General features: G+C 41.7%; 1 protein-coding gene across 3 annotated transcripts in view; it reads left to right on the forward strand.

The window, feature by feature from the left end:
- mast4 (microtubule associated serine/threonine kinase family member 4) overlaps positions 1-21,230 on the forward strand; it is a 175,303-nt gene that overhangs the window by 24,104 nt on the left and 129,969 nt on the right. For all 3 annotated transcript variants that reach the window (XM_024382102.2, XM_024382105.2, XM_024382103.2), the window contains exons 2-3: positions 16,619-16,766; positions 21,086-21,210. In XM_024382102.2, coding sequence (XP_024237870.1) covers positions 16,619-16,766; positions 21,086-21,210 — 273 coding nt within the window. The remainder of the gene's footprint in view (positions 1-16,618; positions 16,767-21,085; positions 21,211-21,230) is intronic.

The following is a 21,230-nucleotide window of genomic DNA, read 5'->3' on the forward strand; positions in this document are numbered from 1 at the left end:
ACTGTAAACAAACAGGCTTTTCTTCACCAGATGTTCAAGGTACTCTTGTAAGAGGAAGGCAAGAAAGTACAGTACATTAAAAAGCCTTCGAGTTAAGAAAGATAAGCACCTGAGTGTATTCTTTTTCTATGAGAGCAGTTGATTTATTCAGGCAAGCTGAGCAAATGTTCAATGCAGACAGTCACTGCTGATAGGCGGGGGAATGGGATATGGTAGCTGCACAGACTGTCCTTTTTGCCTGTTTTAAATATGGCTCATCTCGGCTTTTACTTCTGTCTCTGTCTTTTTATATCTCCATCCTCTGTGTGTTCAGTCTCGGGCTCCTGGAATTGTAGTTAGAGAAAAGTGTTCTAATAAATATCTGAACGGGCAAACACAAGGACACCCGTCCGAGGAGTGCTGTGCATGCGGTCTCTCTCTGTAGGCTCAGGTGGTCAAGGTCAACGTTGGAAGTACCGGGCTGGCTCCACTGTTTGTTCTGCCATGTGCAGCATTGCTTCTCTCTGATCCCCTTTAGAGTGATTAACTGTTTCCTCTCCTGCTAGGTCAAGATGACTTTGTTTCTAAAACAATCTCAGCCAACCCCTTCTGTACTGCATGTCTGCCTGTATGTCACGTTGTTCAAATCACTTTCCTTTAGTTTTTTGTATTATTGACTCGGTCTTGGCCTCTCTCTCTCCTCCTTTATTACTCTCTCCCTCCTTTTTCTTATCCCCCTTCTCTTCAGTTTTTGAGGTATGTCTTGGCGCTCTTACGTTCTCTGCTCTTTATTTTTTTCTGTCTGGGCTTTAGACAAGCCATTTACTGAGGGCTTTCAACAGCTAATCAGTATACTCAGTTATGTCTTCATCCAGAGAGGTGCAGCGGTCTAAGGCACTGCATAGCAGTTCTAGAGGTATCACTACAGACCCTGGTTCGATCCTGGGCTGTATCACATAGGGCGGTGCACAATAGGCCCAGTATCATCCTGGTTATGGTTTGGCTAGTGTAGGCCGTCATTGTAAATGAGAATTTGTTCTTAACTGACTTGCCTAGTTAAATAAAGGTTAAATAAAGAAATTGGACACTGGTGAGGACTAGAATGTTATATGCAAATAATTGCTGCAGCAGATGAGTTTCCTCTGTTAGACCTAAACTTCCATCTGTTTCACATGGTGGTTATTGTTTGTTTGCTCATATTTGTCGCTCCACTTTGAAATGTTAATCTGGTAGATGATGTATACCACAAACCTCTATGAACAGAATCTTAAGGAATGCTACTGTTTACATTTCTAAATAGTATTATTCTGAATTTTAAGGTTCTGTTTTATTGCGACATAGAGGGGAGACTGAGGAGTGACTGAAGGGGGAAGAAATCGATAGTTACATATCGGCTATTATTTTTGACGATATTGCAATATTTTTGTGATTTTTGTTGTTGTTGTTGCTGTTCCTGCACCAAAACTTCAGTACTTTTCTTTCATAGCTTGTTCTCAATATTCTTTATAAATAGGACGTCAATTTGTTTTCAGCACTTTTATTTCCATTACTGATCAAAGCTTGTTTTGTCAAGGCTCTCTTGTCCCTCCGCAGCACACACACAAGGTGAGCAGTATGTTTGGGATGACGAATTGCAATAAAATCACAGTATGGAATCGTAGTACATACAATGCATTCAGAAAGTATTCATAACCCTTCACTTTTCCCACATTTTGTTACTTTACAGCCTTTCTAAAATGGATTAAATTAATTGTTTTCTTCATCAATCTACACACAATATCCCATAATGACAAAGCTAATTCATATTAAAAGAACTTGCTATGAGCCTGGAAATTGAGCTCGGGTGCATCCTGTTTCCATTGATCACCCTTGATCTTTCTACAACTTGATTGGAATCCACCTGTGTTAAATTTAATTGATTGGACATGATTTGGAAAGGCACACACCTGTCTACATAAAGGTCCCACAGTTGACGGTGCATGTCAGAGCAAAAACCAAGCCATGAGGTCGAAGGAATTGTCCGTAGAGCTTCGAGACCGGATTGTGTCGCAGTACATATCTTTTTGGCACCTAAGAATGGTAATAATCTCGTATTGTGAGGTCCCTGGAAATTTCCAGCCCTGGAAGACATACAGTACAGAAATGAGAGCCTGTACCTGGAGGTGAACCCTTATCTTCAGTGTGAACTAATGTTGTGGCAGTGATATCCACTACTCGGGCAGGAATATGCACTCTCAGATGGTGGTGCTTTCTTCAGCAATCCACTAATATGCTGTTGGCTACATGGTGAGCCTTACGTCATCTGAGAGGTAGTCCACTAAATGCGATCCACCAACTGTCATAGGCAGACAATTCACTTCTGGCCATATAGGCTGTAAGGTTCCAGTGACCTCATCTACAGAGTTAGTCAACAGAGCTGGCCGCCTCCTCAAGCAGTTCACCCACTTCCACTCACTCCGCTTGCTCATGAAAGAAGCAGTGTCTCTGCTTTGCTGTGGCAACAAAAGACTGTTGGTACTGTCCACTGAATATGGAGGGGGGAGGAGAGGAGCCCGTGAACGATGTTGGGTGATGCATGGCTCAGAGCAGCGAGCAGCACTCGAATGCAGGCGGAATAGAATGACAGGTCAAGGGTCGTACAGACGTCAACTGTTCACTGTGTCCAAATCCCACTTGTTTTTTGAGGAGTTTTGAATACAAATGCTTCTGGGAATACTGACATCTATTTTAATATAAAAAAATAAACAATGTTGACTTCCTGTAGCACAGTTCTGTATCTTTTGAGATACAGTATGTAACATCGGTAAATAACAGGTCTGTTTGGACAAACTAGATCATTTAACTACCACCTTGACACAGAACTGCTCTATGACATGACTTTTATGACATGTGCAGATGGAAAACGGTTGACTGCTTTTCTTTCTGGATTTGTAGCTGTTTGGTCCTGGTTACTCTCTTGTGCTGAGCTACATACCACATTTTTGAGGGTCGGCCTGAGCTTGGAATTATTTGACCCCAGAGGTTATGGTTAACTTGTACCTACTCCTTAGTCCATGTCCCTCAATAACATATTTGTCAATTACTGAACAAGACAGACAGGCAGATTGTTGACAGTTGTCATCACCCTGCAGGGTGATAAGGTTTTACCTGTAATTGTTTTAAGAAAGTAGTGTTTTATCCCTAAGCTGCTTAGATGTCACTGAGTAATGATCCGTGTCTCCTAAATTACAACAGCACCCTGTTACATCACTGTCATTCATCTCTGATTTCTCTTGAACACCTGGGCTTTTTCAAATGCATTGTTTTTAGAGTGGGCTTTTGAAGTTGTTTTGTTTATGTTGGAAAATAAAAATGTGAGGGGTGGGTGAGATTACAGACTAGTGACATGAATGCAATTTACTGTAAACACAATGTTTAATCACCTACCTGTGTGTGTGTGTGTGTGTGTGTGTGTGTGTGTGTGTATATGTTTATGGTGTGTGTATATGTTTATGGTGTGTATATATGTATATGTTGTGTGTATATATGTATATGTTGTGTGTATATATGTTGTGTGTATATATATATATATATCTCTATCTATATATATATCTCTATATCTCTATCTATCTATCTATCTATCTAATCCTGGTTAGCAGGCAATATTAACCAGGTGAAATTGAGTCACTTCTCTTGCGTTCATTGCACGCAGAGTCAGTGTATATGCAACAGTTTGGGCCACCTAATTTGCCACAATATTACGTAATTATGACTTAACATTGAAGGTTGTGCAATGTAACAGGAATATTTCGACTTACGGATGCCACCCATTAGATAAAGTACGGAAAGTGTTACGTATTTCACTGAAAGAATAAACGTCTTGTTTTCGATGATAGTTTCCGGATTCGGGCCATATTAATGACCAAAGGCTCGTATTTCTGTGTGTTATCATGTTATAATTAAGTCTATGATTTGATAGAGCTGTCTGACTGAGTGATGGTAGGCAGCAGCAGGCTCGTAAGTGTTCATTCAAACAGCACTTTCGTGCGTTTGCCAGCAGATGTTTATGACTTCAAGCCTATCAACTCCTGAGATTAGGCTGGTGTAACCGATGTGAAATGGCTAGCTAGTTAGCGGGGTGTGCGCTGATAGTGTTTCAAACGTCACTCGCTCTAAGACTTGGAGTAGTTGTTCCCCTTGCTCTGCATGGGTAATGATGCTTCGAGTGTGGCTGTTGTCGTTGTGTTCCTGGTTCGAGCCCAGGTAGGAGTGAGGAGAGGTACGGAAGCTATACTGGTACACTGGCAATACTAAAGTGCCTATAAGAACATCCAATAGTCAAAGGTTAATGAAATACAAATGGTATAGAGCGAAATAGTCCTATAATTCCGATATATATTGAAGACTCATGTTAAAAGGAACCACCAGTTTACATATGTTCCTAATGTTCTGAGCAAGGAACTCAAACGTTAACTTTCTTACATGGCACATATTGCACTTTTACTTTCTTCTCCAACACTTTGTTTTTGCATTATTTAAACCAAATTGAACATCTTTCATTATTTATTTGAGGCTAAATTGATTTTGATGTATTATATTAAGTTAAAATAAGTGTTCATTCAGTATTGTTGTAATTGTCATTATTACAAATACATTTAAAAAATCAGCCGATTTAATCGGTATCGGCTTTTTTAGGTCCTCCAATAATCTGTATCTGCGTTGAAAAATCATAATCGGTCGACCTCTAATCTACAGTCGTGGCCAAAAGTTTTGAGAATGACATATTAATTTCCACAAAGTTTGCTGCTTCAGTGTCTTCAGATATTTTTGTCAGATGTTACTACTGAAGTTTAATTACAAGCATTTCATAAGTGTCAAAGGCTTTTATTGACAATTACATGAAGTTGATGCATAGAGTCAATATTTGCAGTGTTGACCCTTCTTTTTCAAGACCTCTGTCAATTAACTTCTGGGCCACATCCTGACTGATGGCAGTAATTCTAGCATAATCAATGCTTGGAGATTGGTAGAATTTGTGGGTTTTTGTTTGTCCACCCGCCTCTTGAGGATTGACCACAAGTTCTCAATGGGATTAAGGTCTGGGGAGTTTCCTGGCCATGGACCAAAAATATTGATGTTTTATTCCCCAAGGATCTTAGTTTTGCCTTATGGTAAGGTGCTCCATCATGCTGGAAAAGTCATTGTTCGTCACCAAACTGTTCCTGGATGGTTGGGAGAAGTTGCTCTCGGAGGATGTGTTGGTGCCATTCTTTATTTATGGCTGTGTTCTTAGGCAAAATTGTGAGTGAGCCAACTCCCTTGGCTGAGAAGCAACCCCACACATGAATGGTCTCAGGATGGGCCAAAATTCACCCAACTAATTCACCCATACTAATTGAGTGTATGTAAACTTCTGACCCACTGGGAATGTGATGAAAGAAATCAAAGCTGAAATAAATCATTCTCTGTTCTATTATTCTGTAATTTCACATTCTTAAAATAAAGTGGTGATCCTAACTGACCTAAGACGGAATTTTTACAATAATTAAAAGTGAGGAATATTTTAAAATGGAATTTAGATGTATTTGGCTAAGGTTTATGTAATTTTCCGACTTCAACTCTATGTATGTATATTTAAAAACATACACATGACAGTATACAGCTACAAACAAACATCAACGACATCTTACCTGCCCAGACCCTCTTGTTCACGCCCCCTGCACCATTTTGTTTCTCTGTCGCCCACACACTTTCAACATTTAGATTATAAAGCATTTGATCTTTCCATTGTTGATTTGGTTGTATTCCAGTTTTTAAATATGTTTTTTCAAGATGATTGATGTGAAAAGTATCGTCGAACCCATCGGTTATCTCACTACACCCTCATATGCATGTCTTGAAATATGCAGACCAATAGATTAGAAGTATATTTGCTTTGTAATACTTCTGACGGCTTAATTTCTAACTCCACCCATAAATTTTGGGACTTTTATGGCATTCCCAGAAGGGATAAATTATTGAGTCATTGTTAGTTTTACACTGAAGACTGCCCTTGTGCTGTAGAATTTGTGAATTTTGTCTCTTGTATAATAAATTCAACACATTAGTTTATACTGGATAAGCGTACATTTTCATTAACTTTCATTAGTTATGCTCCAACATTCTCTTCAGCTTGTGTTCTTCTCAGTTCTTGTTAAGTCTTGGTTCCAATGGTTTGTATTGTTTTCTAAGAGATTGTCAGTTGGATAGGCTCTCCAACGTGTTGTATGGCTTACCGATCATATCAATGTCCTTTTCCGACTCAAATAGGATTCCCTCAAGATTAGCCTGATTGTCAAAAGATTTGAAAATATCCACATTGGTCAGTCCAAAATGTACTTTTAATTATGTCATTAAAATACATTAATTTCCTATTACCAAGTCATTTACGGTTTCTATGCCTTTAGTTTTCCATGTGGGCCAATTTATCAGTGAATTCTGAAGTTATTCAAGGATTGTTCCATAGGGTTGTGTTTTTATGGAGTGATATTAGTTCTTCTAGAGTACGTTTCATTTTCCTGCATATTGTTATAGTAGTGTTAACTATGAAGTTAATGTTCTTAGTTTTATCCTTAGAAAATAGACACTTAAAAAGATTCTGGGGATGAGCATGATGCATGTCTTCAATATGTTCCTCTTTGGTGCATTTAACTATATGTCCCAAATAAAAGCCCTGGGTTGCGAGTTGATACAATTCCAAGTCTGGAAGGTGAACCCCCCCCGACTTAGAAGTAAAATTTTCAAGAATATGTCAAATTTGATGTTTTATTTGACAACATAAAGTCTGACCGAGTATACGTTCTTTTAAAGAATGTCTTCGGTGGGTTGATTTGGTATTACCGAGAATAAATATACAAACTTTAGGAGCCATGCCATTCTCAAGAGAAGTATTCTTTCTGTAAGATTTATGGCTAGATTGTTCTATTTAATTAGATCGGTTTTCAGATTATGTTATGGGATAGTTATTTTTATATTTTTGTTGTCACTTATTAAGCATCCTAAGTATTTGATATTTTTTGTGTTCCACTTAAAGGATTGCTGTAGATCATGAGTTATTCTTTTTATTTTTCCTACTGCCATTTAGTTCATTTTGTATCCTGAGTATTCTGAAAATATTTTTAGAAAGTGGGTCATTGAGTTTAATGCTGGTCAGGTATATTAGAAGTTTATTTTAAATTCATGTTTACCAATACCAATGTTTGCCTGTTACGTTTAGGTCCTGTCTAATTCTTTCTGCAAGCGGTTCAATTGCCTGTGCAAACAGGATGGAGAGTGGACATCCCTGTCTTGTGCCCCTCTCTAAAGCAAATTCATCAGATAATGTATCATTTGTCTATATTTTTGCCTTAGGACATTTATATATTTTTTATTACATGTATTTCATCCGGAAAGTTGAAAAGTTTTGAATAGAACAGATCATTCAAGATTGTTGAAAACCTTTGCGGCATCAACATCCATTATTGATAAATCTATGTCATGTTTTTTTGCGTATTTTATTTAACTGAAACATTTTTGTTTTTGTTTTTTTTACCTTTATTTTACCCGGTAGGCTAGTTGAGACAAGTTCTCATTTGCAACTGTGACCTGGCCAAGATGAAGCAAAGCAGTTTGACACATACAACAACACAGTTACACATGGAATAAACAAAAATACAATCAGTAATACAGTAGGAAAATCTATATACAGCATGTGCAAATAAGGTAGGATAAGAGAGGTAAGGCAATAAATAGGCCATGGTGGCAAAGTAATTACAAAATAGCAATTAAACACTGGAGTGGTAGACATACAGAAGCTTAATGTGCAAGTAGAGATACTGGGGTGCAAAGGAGCAAGATAAATAAATACAGTATGGGGATGAGGTAGATTGGATGGGCTACTTACAGATGAGCTATGTACAGGTGCAGTGATCTGTGAGCTGCTCTGACAGCTGGTGCTTAAAGCTAGTGAGGGAGGTAAGAGTCTCCAGCTTCAGAGATTTTTGCAGTTCGTTCCAGTCATTGGCAGCAGAGAACTGGAAGGAGAGGCAGCCAAACATGGAATTGGCTTTGGGGGTGTCCAGTGCAATATACCTGCTGGAGCGCGTGCTACGGGTGGGTGCTGCTATGGTGACCAATGAGCTGAGATAAGGCGTGGCTTTACCTAGCAGAGACTTGTAGATGACCTGGAGCCAGTGGGTTTGGCGACGAGCATGAAGGGCCAGCCAACGAGAGCATACAGCTAGCAGTGGTGGGTAGTATATGGGGCTTTGGTGACAAAACGGATGGCACTGTGATAAACTATATCCAATTTGTTGAGTAGAGTGTTGGAGGCTATTTTGTAAATTACATCACTGAAGTCGGATCGGTACGATGGTCAGTTTTACGAGGGTATGTTTGGCAGCATGAGTGAAGGATGCTTTGTTGCGAAATAGGAAGCCGATTCTAGATTTAATTTTGGATTGGAGATGCTTAATGTGAGTCTGGAAGGAGAGTTTACAGTCTAACCAGACACCTAGGTATTTGTAGTTATCCACATATTCTAAATCAGTCCAGAGTAGTGATGCTGGACGGGGTGGGCAGGTGCAGGCAGCAATCGGTTGAAGAGCATGCATTTAGTTTTACTTGCATTTAAGAGCAGTTGGAGGCCACGGAAGGAGAGTTGTATGGCATTGAAGCTCGTCTGGAGTTAACACAGTGTCTATCGAAGGGCCAGATGTATACAGAATGGTGTCTGCGTAGAGGTGGATCAGAGAATCACCAGCAGTGAGAGCGACATCATTGATGTATACATAGAAGAGAGTCGGCCCGAGAATTGAACCCTGTGGCACCCCCATAGAGACTGCCAGAGGTCCGGACAACAGGCCCTCCGATTTGACATACTGTACTCTATCAGAGAAGTAGTTGGTGAACCAAGCGAGGCAATCATTTGAGAAACCAAGGCTGTATGCCAATAAGAATGTTGTGATTGACAGAGTTGAAAGCCTTAGCCAGGTTGATGAATATGGCTGCACAGTAATGTCTCATCGATGGTGGTTATGATATCGTTTAGGACCTTGAGCGTGGCTGAGGTGCACCCATGACCAGCTCTGAAACCAGATTGCATAGCGGAGAAGGTATGGTGAGATTCTAAATGGTCGGTAATCTGTTAACTTGGCTTTCAAAGACCTTAGAAAGGCAGGGTAAAATAGATATAGGTCTATAGCAGTTTAGGTCTGGGTCTAGATTGTCTCCCCCTTTGAAAAGGGGGATGACTGCGGCAGCTTTCCAGTCTATGGGAATCTCAGACGATACGAGAGGTTGAACACGCTAGTAATAGGGATTGCAACAATTTCTGCAGATAAATTTAGAGGTTCCAGATTGTCTAGCCCGGCTGATTTGTAGGGGCCAGATTTTGCAGCTCTTTCAGAACAACAGCTATCTGGATTTGGGTGAAGGAGAAGTGGGAGAGGTTTGGGCGAGTTGCTGTGGGGAGCGCAGGGCAGTTGACCGGGGTAGGGGTAGCCAGGTGGAAAGCATGGCCAGCTGTAGAAAAATGCTTATTGAAATTCTCAATTATTGTGGATTTATCGGTACTGACAGTGTTTCCTAGCCTCAGTGCAGTGGGCAGCTGGGAGGAGGTGCTCTTATTCTCTGTGGACTTTAGTGTCCCAGAACTTTTTTGAGTTTATTACAGGATGCAATCTTCTGTTAGGAAAGCTAAGGCTAGCTTTTCAAACTGCCTGTGTATATTGGTTCCTAACTTCCCTGAAAAGTTGCATATCACGGTGGCTATTCGATGCTAATGCAGACCGCCACAGGATGTTTTTGTGCTGGTCAAGGGCAGATGGGTCTGGAGTGAACCAAGGGCTATATCTATTCCTGGATCTACATTTTTTGAGTGGAGCATTCATATTTAACATGGTGAGGAAGGCACTTTTTAAAAAGAATAACCAGGCATCCTCTACTGACGGGATGAGTTCAATGTCATTCCAGCATACCCCGGCCAGGTCAATTAAAATTCCTGTTTGCTGATGTGTTTTAGGGAGCGTTTGACAGTGATGAGGGGTGGTCGTTTGACCGCAGACCCATTACGGATGCAGGCAATGAGGCAGTGATCGCTGAGATCTTTGTTGAAAACAGCAGAGGTGTATTTGGAGGGCGAGTTAGTTAGGATGATATCGATGAGGGTGCCCTTGTTTATGGATTTGGGGTTGTACCTGGTAGGTTCATAGATAATTTGTGTGAGATTGAGGGCATCAAGTTTAGATTGTAGGACTGCTGGGGTGTTAAGCATGTCCCAGTTTAGGTCACCGAGCAGCACGAGCTCAGAAGATAGATGGGGGGGCAATCAATTCACATATGGTGTCCAGGGCAGAGGGTGGTCTATAGCAAGCGGCAACGGTGAGACTTGTTTCTGGAAAGGTGAATTTTTAGAAGTAGAAGCTCGAATTGTTTTGGTACAGACCTGGATAGTAAGATAGCATGCAGAGTTCCATCTCTGCAGTAGATTTCAACACTGCCCCCTTTGGCAGTTCTATCTTGGCGGAAAATGTTATAGTTAGGGATGGAAATTTCAGGGTTTTTGGTGGTTTTCCTACGCCAGGATTCAGACACCCGGGTTGGCAGAATGTGCTTAAGCAGTGAATAAAGCAAACTTAGGGAGTAGGCTTCTAATGTTAACATGCATGAAACCAAGGCTTTTACGGTTACTGAAGTCAACAAATGAGAGCACCTGTGGAGTAGGAGTGGAGCTAGGCACTGCAGGTCCTGGATTAACCTCTACATCACCAGAGGAGGAGTAGTATAAGGGTACGGCTAAAGACTATAAGAACTGGCCGTCTAGCACGTTCGGAACAGAGAGTAAAGGGAGCAGGTTTCTGGGCACGATAGCATAGATTCAAGGCATAATGTACAGTCAAAGGTATGGTAGGAAGAGAGTACATTGGAGGTAAACCTAGGCATTGAGTAATGATGAGAGGGATATGGTCTCTAGAGACGTTTAAGTCAGGTGATTTCATTGCATATGTGGGAGGTGGAACAACATTGGTTAAGGCATATTGAGCAGGGCTTTGAGCTCTACAGTGAAATAAGATGGTAATCACTAACCAGGACTGCAATGGACGAGGCATATTGATATTAGGGAGAGGCATGCATAGCCAAGTAATCGTATGGGTCCAGTGAGTGGTTGGGTTGGCTGGGGACACAGCGATTCAGACAGTTAGCAGGCCGGGGCTAACAAGCTAGCATAAGGGCTTTAGATGGACGTCGCGATGGGGGAAAGTCTGTTTTTGCCTCCTCGTGCGGTGACGTCTTGGAATTAGTAGACCAGTCTTGGAATTAGTAGGGTTCCAAGTCCAATTAGCAGAATGGGTATAGTGGTCCAAGAAACTGGCCGATGGATCAGCTAACAGTCCAATATGCTCTAGATGGCTAGCAGGCCGCGGTTAGCAGAATGGCCTGTTGGGTTCCTTCGGCAGATTGTCGGTATTCCAGTCGGGAAGGATCGGCAGGGTTCCGTGCCCCGCTCCGGCAGTAGAAGGGGTCCGGATATTGTAGCTGAGGAGTGGGCTTCAGGAGTAGCCCAGGAGCCCTAGCCGGGAGATGGGTCTAGCATGGGCTAGCTCAAAGCTAGTTGGTGCTAGCTCCAGGACAGAAATGTTAGCCAGGAGTAGTCAGCCCGGGTTGCGGTTAGCTTGCTGCGATGATCCAGATGAAAAGTTTCAGAGTTTGCGGTAGGAATCCGGGGATATGGAGAGAAAAATAGGTCCGGTATGCTTTGGTTTGAAACGTGTTGTACCAACTGGCGAGAGCTTTCCGAGACTCACATAGCTGATGAGTTAGTTAGCTAGCTAGCTTCAGTTGATGTATTCCAGTTCGGAGGTAAATAGAAATACTTTAGGAAAAAAACAGATCCACACCACATTGGGTGAGGCGGGTTGCAGGAGAGTATTTTGAAGTTGAGGTTTAGGAAAAATATTAAAAAGAATGTGAAGAAAAATATAAAATATATAAATATACAAGACCGACTCTGACTGCTATGCCATCTTGGATAAGAATGTTCTTGTATTTGTAAGTGTACATTTTTCATAAACCCTGTTTGATTAATAAGTACGATGAGACCATTTTATTGCTAATGAGCATTATTATTTATTTTATTTTCACAATTTATTGAACTAATGGGTCTGTAGTCACTAGGGGACTCACCATATTGTCCTGGTTTTAATAGAATTGAAATCAATTTTTTATTATTTCAAGGGAAATGGATGTTTACGATTCAAACTCCTGGCTATTGTCAGTCATCTTTTTCTCATACTGTAGCACAATGTTTTATTGTTATTATTATTATTTTATAAATAGAAGTTGATCCAGTGGTCAGAATATGAATCATACACCGCCCCAATGCATTCTGGTTGTTTTATGACTCAATTTGTTTTTATTGAACTTGGCTGTACTCTGGAGCAGAAAGTCTGGCCGCAGCCCAAATATGACCTTTAATTTTTACTGTGGTTGTTTAAAGTCCATCTGTTAAGACTTATCTGCTTTTTCACCACTCTGCATCTGGTTAATAATCAATAGGTAAGGAATAGGGGATATTTGAATACTCACAATGGCGGAATGGCACCCAAATATTATTTGTCAGCTATATTTTATACACAAAAAAACTGCCTGTACCTCATTGTTTGTACGATATTGCTGCGGAATTGAATGGTAGGAATGCACATGCAGAAACAGACCTACATCACAATATACAGAAATAACCTAATATTTCATTGAATCGCAATACCTTTTCAAAACTTTAACCAGATACTAAACCAGGACTCTCCAGCCCTGTTCCTGGAGAGCTACCCTCCTTTTAGGTTTTTGTTTCAACCCATCAACCAGCTAATTATTAGAATCAGGTGCGCTAGATTAGGGTTGGAGTGAAAACCTACAGGACGCTAGCTCTTCAGAAACAGGATTGGAGAGCCCTTAAGATTGGCCCGTGGGCCTCCAGTTAGGGAGCACTGCCCTTCACCCTAAGGCCTAGCTGGGTCAATTTGGGATTCTGTGATGTGTTTTTATAAGATATTAGTTAAGGTTTACTAAAGTTCAAGTTGTCACGAAGACCTGCTGTTTTCAAAAAGTGAAATAACACAAAGGTAAACAAAGAACAGGATGGTTGTATTTGGGGAATCTAACTATTGATCCTTTGTGATACTACCGTTCAGACCAATAAAGAGCGTTATCTGGCTGTGGTGGAGAGGGCTGATAATTTGAGAGCACCATCTGTGTCAGTGAAGAACACTAAATACTCTCTTTGACCTCTTCCTCTCCATATTGTTCCTCTCCATATTGTTCATATTGTTACATAGGTGTTGCCTACAGTACACACCCACCCATTGTCTGTTTAAAAAACAACATGCATTGAAGATAGATTGGTGTAATATGTCAGAGCATATTCTTATGTAATCACATCATAGTTGATCTCCTATTGTATACATTCAGATATCAACACAGCCTTGTGACATGACATTCAACCCCTTGTTTATGGGTATTACTGTACGCCTATATGCACCTAAGCTGTGTTCGAATACCCATACTAACATCCTGTATACTACATACTTAATGAGTATATACTATGTATTATTAGTTCATTTTAGTATACTGTAAATGAGCTGTATCCTTTCAGTTGCGCATTCTAGCCTTTCACCTGTCTATAGGCCATCATTGAAAATAAGAATTTGTTCTTAACTGACTTGCCTAGTAAAATAAAGGTAAAATTTAAACAAAAATACTGGAAGTTGATGCTGTTGCTATGCAACTTTTACTAGCTTGTCAGCATAACAAATTACTAGCTAGACATCTTACGACTTAATTTACAACGTCCATTGAGAACGCATAACGACTATACCGCTAAGCTAAGAATGACATAAATAATCAAAACAATGAATGTTGTATAACATAGTTATTATACTGTTCAATGTATTAGTAGCTGAATATACTGGTACATATTGCTGAAATGATATGCTCTGCGGTTTGTAAGGATAGCGTAGCTAACAAATTGTCAGCAAACATAATGTGTGACTTATTTGAAAAGTCGTTACTTTATTACATTGCTCAACATTTTTTAAACATTTGCCATAATTAGTTAAAGCAATGAATTTGTATCTGCTCTCGTCAGACTTCTGCTCCTTTGTCAAATAGCTCTTACACAGCCTGGAGGTGTCATTGTCCTGTTGAAAAACACATGATAGTCCTATTAAGCGCAAACCAGATGGGATGGCGTATCACTGCAGAATGCTTTGGTAGCCATGCTGGTCAAGTGTGCCTTGAATTCTAAATAAATCACTGACAGTGTCACCCAGCAAAGCACCATCACACCTCCTCCATGCTTTACGGTGGGAACCACACATGCAGAGGTCATCCGTTCAACTACTCTGCATCTCACAAAGACATGGCGGTTGGAACCAAAAATCTAAAATTTGGACTCATCAGACCAAAGGACAGATTTCCACCTGTCTAATATCCATTGCTCGCATTTCTTGGCCAAAGCAAGTCTCTTCTTCTTATTGGTGTCCTTTAGCAGCAATTCGTCCATGAAGGCCTGACTCAGTCTCCTCTGAACAGTTGATGTGTGTCTGTTACTTGAACTCTGATGCACTTACTTGGGCTGCAATTTCTCAGGCTGGTAACTCAAATTCCTTTATCCTCTTTAGTAGCGGTAACTCTGGGTCTTCCTTTCCTCTGGTGTTCCTCATGAGAGCCAGTTTCATCATAGCGTTTTTGCGGCTGCACTTGAAGAAACTTTGAGTTCTTGAAATGTTCCGTGTTCACTGACCTTCATGTCTTAAAGTAATGATGGACTGTATCTTTGCTTATTTGTGCTGTTCTTGACATAGCTCTATTTGGTAAAAGACCAAATTATTATCTTCTGTATATTACCCCTACCTTGCCACAACACAACTGAAGGAAAGAAATTCCACAAATTAACTTTTAACAAGGCACAGAAGCTGGTTCAGAGAATGCCAAGAGTGTTTAAAGCTGTCATCAAGGCAAAGGGTGGCTGCTTTGAAGAATCTCAAATATGAAATATATTTAACACTTCTTTTTGCTTACTACACGATTCCATGGTTTTGATGTTTTCACTATTATTCTACAATGTAGAAAATAGTACAAATAAAGAAAAACCCTTGAATGAATAGGTGTGTCCAAACTTTTGACTGGTACTGTATTTTTCAATACTGTATCAATCAATCATTAATTTGTTCATGTCATCACACAGCATATGAGTCATTCATGATTTGAAATGCAATCAAGCATTCTAGTTTTAAAATAAAGCAAGTCTTGAATAATTAGCTTAAACAGTAAATGAACTGTTCCTTTTCGGGAAATTGCATTCATGAATGAATGCGACTGTTTAGTTTTTGCGGTAATAAAGGTTTAACAAAATGTTTTTTTACAACATTCTGGTATACTTATTTATTTAGTGTTTACATTTGTTCCAAGCGGTTGGTATTGTATTGTAATCTAAAAGCACCTGCTTGGCACATGGAATATGCACTCAGTGCTGGCTCCTTCTTTTTCTTCATCTCCAGTATTTTCCACAACTGTCAAATGTATTCCTCACATCTGACTCCCTTTTACCTAGGTTTTTTTTTTTTTTTTTTTTTTTTACATATATAGACACACCCTATGTGTTTTAATAAAAATCAACCATATGCATTGACCTTGTCTGATGCTTTAAGCTTACGGTTTGATGAAATAAGACGAATGCCTCGGATGCCAGAGATCTAGATAACCTGAACCTGACCCAACTATTTCCCTCCTGCTGGATTTAGTAGATTCTGCCATTATTCTCCTGAAGTTGCAGGTAACAGGCTACATGAGGAGTCGGCAGCCTTTCTCATGTTGAATGTCAATGTGTCTTACCATTTTCTACCGATCTGCGTGCCAGTTATGGATTTCGTATGCACATTTTCGTGGAACAGTTTAAGTGAATTTGTCTTCATATCTTTAAATTATGGTCATGTGGTTAATCAACATTCTATCCAAGTCCTAAATGAAAATTATACAAACCTAACTTCTGTTGCCAACTATGTAAAAAGTCTACATGGTCAACCAAGATTTTTTAATTGTTGTTGTCGGGGACAGTCCTACTTCTTGTAGCAGTCATTATGCTATAGAAAATTAACACAGGACTCATCAACAGTCTCAAGCCCATCTGCTAGTGATTAGCCAGCTAATCTTTATATTTCAAGTTTAGCCAAGTCGGGTCTATTTGCTCGTTAATAAGGTTGAACAGTTGAATTGTTGTGAACACACCCTTCTGTCTGTTTCCAACTGTTTGAAAAGCATGTTAGCCTGTCCACTTTGTTCAGACGTTGAAATGAAGTGGCCTACCTTATTGAGAATGAGTTGCCAATTCCTTATTGTTTTATGCAAAGGAGACGAGACCAAAAATACAACATGAGAACAAGTGGACATAAACGCTCATAAAATCAAAAAGAACAAAACCTTGATTCTTGCAATACAGGCATTTGGAATATCGCTCAAAAACATATTTGAATTAATCAAATGAATTTGATATATCACCCAGCTCTTGCCATGACCCACCAGTGTGGTTCTTGATCCACCATTTGGGATGCATTGAACTAACCTAACATCCTACTTTTCTCTCCTGCAGTTGGATAACATCCTGTACCCTCCGTCCATGCCTTTCCGCAAGTCCAGTAACCCTGAGGTGATCCACGGCCTCGCCCTCAAGTTTAAGAGGCAGCTCAGTGAGGACGGCAACAACCTCCGCAGGGGAAGCCTAGGAGGCGCTCTCACAGGTAATAATCATATCTACCCTGCAGGTGCACATTCAGTACATGCACACATAGAAATGCAAGCATATACACACACACACACACACACACACACACGCATATGCAAACGTGTACTCATGCACACACGCAGGAACACACATAAACACGAGCAAGAAGATGCTTCACTCTGACCATTTCCCAGTGAATTCAATATGAACGGTGAGCCATTCAATATGTTTTGTTCAGTTGTTTGGATAGTAATGCAGTGAGGGGTGAACTGGGGCTGTACTCTGACCGGGGCACTAAGTAGGGATATCCTCTCCTGGCTGGTTTGTAATGAGTACTGGGGAGGAAGCCATTTCACTGAGAGGAAGAAAGGATCACCATTTTCCTCCCTGTCTCTGTCAGTCATCCTGTCTCCCCCAGGCTTTACAGCAAGGCACCGGATGCCATGGGGAGGGGACATGTCTTAGAACACCGGGGTCGTATTCAGCAGGGCATACTGTAGCATAACACTTTTCAACGGGAAACAGAAATCTGTGTTCTTAGTGGACAAGTTCAGGTTGTGCCTCCCAGTTTAAAAAATAAGTTTTTAAAAATATTTCTCCCTACTGAACAGGACCCAGGTAGAGAAGCAGATATGTGTCCGAAGTCTGTGATGAGGTAGATAACTGTTGCAGAGGGAAAAGGCATTCGTGGAGATGTCCAACTAAAACAATTGGTGACTAGTTATGGTAGGCAGTCTGAAAGAAACACACACACACACACACACAATCCATTTACAAAATGATGTTGCATGGTTTAATAACAGGAGAGAAACAAACCCCCTCCCTGAAGTATTCTCAAGATAAGTGCTTTTGTGCTGTGAGGTCACCATTCATGGAGATGGGTGAACATTTCAAGAACCTCTTCAGCATCACATCTCCATCTGCCTCTTTTGAAATGCATGAGGCAAGGCCCATTTGAAAGGCAGGACATTTTGGTAACGCAAGGCTCATGCATGTGTAATGCGCCTAGGCTTACTGTAGAGTCTTGTCACACAGCGCTCAATAGCCTCTTTTCATGAGCCAGGCTATTATACTCGTGGAAAGCGATTGGGAGAGTAAAGGAGATGGGATATATGGTTATTTCGACAGATATGAAAGCCTAAATAGTTGTTTGAGTTGAGTGTAAAGCATGATGCAAGGACAACCACGTCACACACACTAAATTGAACGCATACACACAATAGGCAAACAGAACATTTTCGTTTCACCATGGTATTACCTACACTTGTTGGTTGTGACTTTAGTTGAATAGCTTCTCAGGGAGGTGTTGACGCTTGTTTTTGACGTTTCATTTGAACTCATCTGTTGCTCTCGTTTCCATCGTCTCATCATTTGCAAATTTTAGGCACCCATTTCATCCGCCCATTTGATTTAATTTTGTCTTCACAGCACCGTTGAGTGCAGACAATTTTGTCAGTGCCAGCATGGCAGACAGAACCAACATAATAAGACACATTTGCTACTTCAGCCACATATTTCAAATCCCAAATTAGACAAAGGCGCTTCTCTGTAAGTGGTTGAATTCTTACTTGTCAGAGCGGTGTGCATCATGTTTGCAAGGTGTATCAAATGTGATCAGACTCTTCATTTCACCTGTCTAATTGCATCCTACTTAAAGGGACGATCGGACATTTTAGCTAGCTGTCTGAGTTGGCATGATTCGTCAGTGTTCATGTTTGGCTAGGTCTTTCTTAGGCTGTAGACTAAAGCAGATCAGGTGACGTGTTTACCAAGAATATCTAAATGCAGTGAGTGTGAAAGGGAACGTGATGCACTCTATCGCTGTCTGACTGGCTTCAATGGGCAGAGCTGGAGGGACGTAGACCACATGTTGAACAACATGGAAAAATGTGTATTTGTATTTTATTTTAGGTCATCAAATTCCAGTCCTTTTGAAGGCCACACCTGCTGACATTGTCCCCCTGGCATTTTTGTGATCAGCTAATGTTATTGATTTGCTAGAGTCCACACTCCTCCTTACCAAGGTCTCAGTCTGTGATCAAAAGGCAAGATCAAGGACCAAACCCCGTCTTACACCACGGTCCCCCAGGACCAAACCCCGTCTTACACCACGGTCCCCCAGGACCAAACCCCGTCTTACACCACGGTCCCCCAGGACCAAACCCCGTCTTACACCACGGTCCCCCAGGACCAAACCCCGTCTTACACCACGGTCCCCCAGGACCAAACCCCGTCTTACACCACGGTCCCCCAGGACCAAACCCCGTCTTACACCACGGTCCCCCAGGACCAAACCCCGTCTTACACCACGGTCCCCCAGGACCAAACCCCGTCTTACACCACGGTCCCCCAGGACCAAACCCCGTCTTACACCACGGTCCCCCAGGACCAAACCCCGTCTTACACCACGGTCCCCCAGGACCAAACCCCGTCTTACACCACGGTCCCCCAGGACCAAACCCCGTCTTACACCACGGTCCCCCAGGACCAAACCCCATCTTACACCATGCCCCCCAGGACCCAGTTTACACCACGGCCTTCCCCAGGACCAAACCCCAGTTTACACCACGGCCCTCCCCAGGAACAAACCCCAGTTTACACCACGGCCCTCCCCAGGAACAAACCCCAGCCTACACCACGGCCCCCAGGACCAGACCCAGTTTAAAACAGGGCCCCCAAGGACCAGACCCAGCTTGCACCACGGCCCCCCAGGACCAAACCCCAGATTGCACCACGGCCGCCCCCAGGACCAAACCCCAGCTTGCACCACGGCCCCCACAAGGACCAGACCCAGCTTGCACCACGGCCCCCACAAGGACCAGACCCAGCTTGCACCACGGCCCCCACAAGGACCAGACCCAGCTTGCACCACGGCCCCCCAGGACCAAACCCCAGCTTGCACCACGGTCCTCCCCAGGACAAGACCCAGCTTACACCACGGCTCCCCCAGGACCAAACCCCAGTTTACCCCCAGACGAGGTGAGCGGAGTGTCTCCCTCCCTTCTACCCACTCCTCCCTTTCACTCCTCCACTCTGCCAGGACTGTTAATCCTCCAATCTTGGCCGCTGATTTGCTGTGCTTCCTTCAACAGGAAATGGAAATAAACACACACATGGAAGTCTAGAGGGGATGAGAGGGATGATGAGAGGAGCCCGGAGGGTTACACACAATTCCAGGGAGACGAATTACTGCCAGGAGCGTCAATGACATAAGACCTAGTGTGACACAATAATCCAGACTACAAGGGCGTACACACACACATTATTTGGGCTCTACGCTGCGTAGCCGATTCCATAACGGAATAAAATGTGGTTGACGGTAATCGTACCACCTGTGGACCTACTGCCATCTAGCGACTGTTACTGGGAGAAAACACTTGGGGAAAGAAATTTATGAAAGGAGAAAATATTTCCTGTGGAAATATGTATTTATTCAGAGTTTGTTAATCTTAGGATTCTATTTATCAAACATCTCTTCAACATGCCCGTGCTCAGACACCATCTCCTCCTTTTCTATTTAATCATTTATTCATCTATGGGATTGCTTTCTTGTTTGAGGTATACTAAAATAAAACAATATATGTGTGTGTATATATATCTCGTAAATCAGTGTAAAAGTATCCTTCCTCTATATAATCTGGGTCTTTGTGCAAGTTCAGGTATGCCTCGTGGTTGTGTAATGTTTGTAGCGTCACTGATCTCATAAGTGGATTGACTTTCACTGCTGCCTCATTTACCCCCTGTGAGCCTACTCTGTTTTAAGGAGAGGAGAAAGACCAGATTAGTTAATTTCTGTAAAGCACTCAGTGATAATGTCATTTGTGTTTTGTTTGACCTTGTGTTTATTATCCGTTCACCTGGGAAATGGTGTGAGTAGGCCACAGGTATCCTCGTAGTGTGAATGTATCCTTGGCTTATAGTATTTTTTTTTCCCCCACCCAAAGTAAAATCAGTAACAATTTTTCTGTTTTTAAAGCTAATTTCCTACAATTCTACACATTCTACAATGTCTTATGCCTTGTTCTTATGCTCTTTGAGTGAGACAAACCTAATTAAATCAGTGGGGCCCCATGACATTCTCGCAGACTGTCGAGTTTTTATTTGGGTCATTGTTAGTTCTCAAAGATTGTCTTGTTTAAAAATAAATATAGCTCCGTTATCTTTTCTGCATACTTCATATCTGATTTTAGTAGAAGTTTCCACAGAAGTTTTTGGGAGTGGTGGCAACACTGCTGCTGAATGAAGATGGAGGAAACGCTGGTTGTCTGTCTTGTCCTACAGGAAAAAGTATCTTCTCTCTATAGATTAACTACTGTTGTGTGTCTTGTCCAATAGGAAAGTACCTGCTGCCCTATGTGTCCCCCCAGCAGGCATGGCAGACTCCCTCAGAGACCTCCAACCTGGTGCGGATGTGCTCCACCACCCTGGGAAAGTCCGCCCCCTCACTCACCTCTAGTCTGGTGAGTACTTATGGGTCATG

This window comes from Oncorhynchus tshawytscha, linkage group LG20 (genome assembly GCF_018296145.1).
Source record: "Oncorhynchus tshawytscha isolate Ot180627B linkage group LG20, Otsh_v2.0, whole genome shotgun sequence".
Classification (NCBI taxonomy): Eukaryota; Metazoa; Chordata; class Actinopteri; order Salmoniformes; family Salmonidae; genus Oncorhynchus; species Oncorhynchus tshawytscha.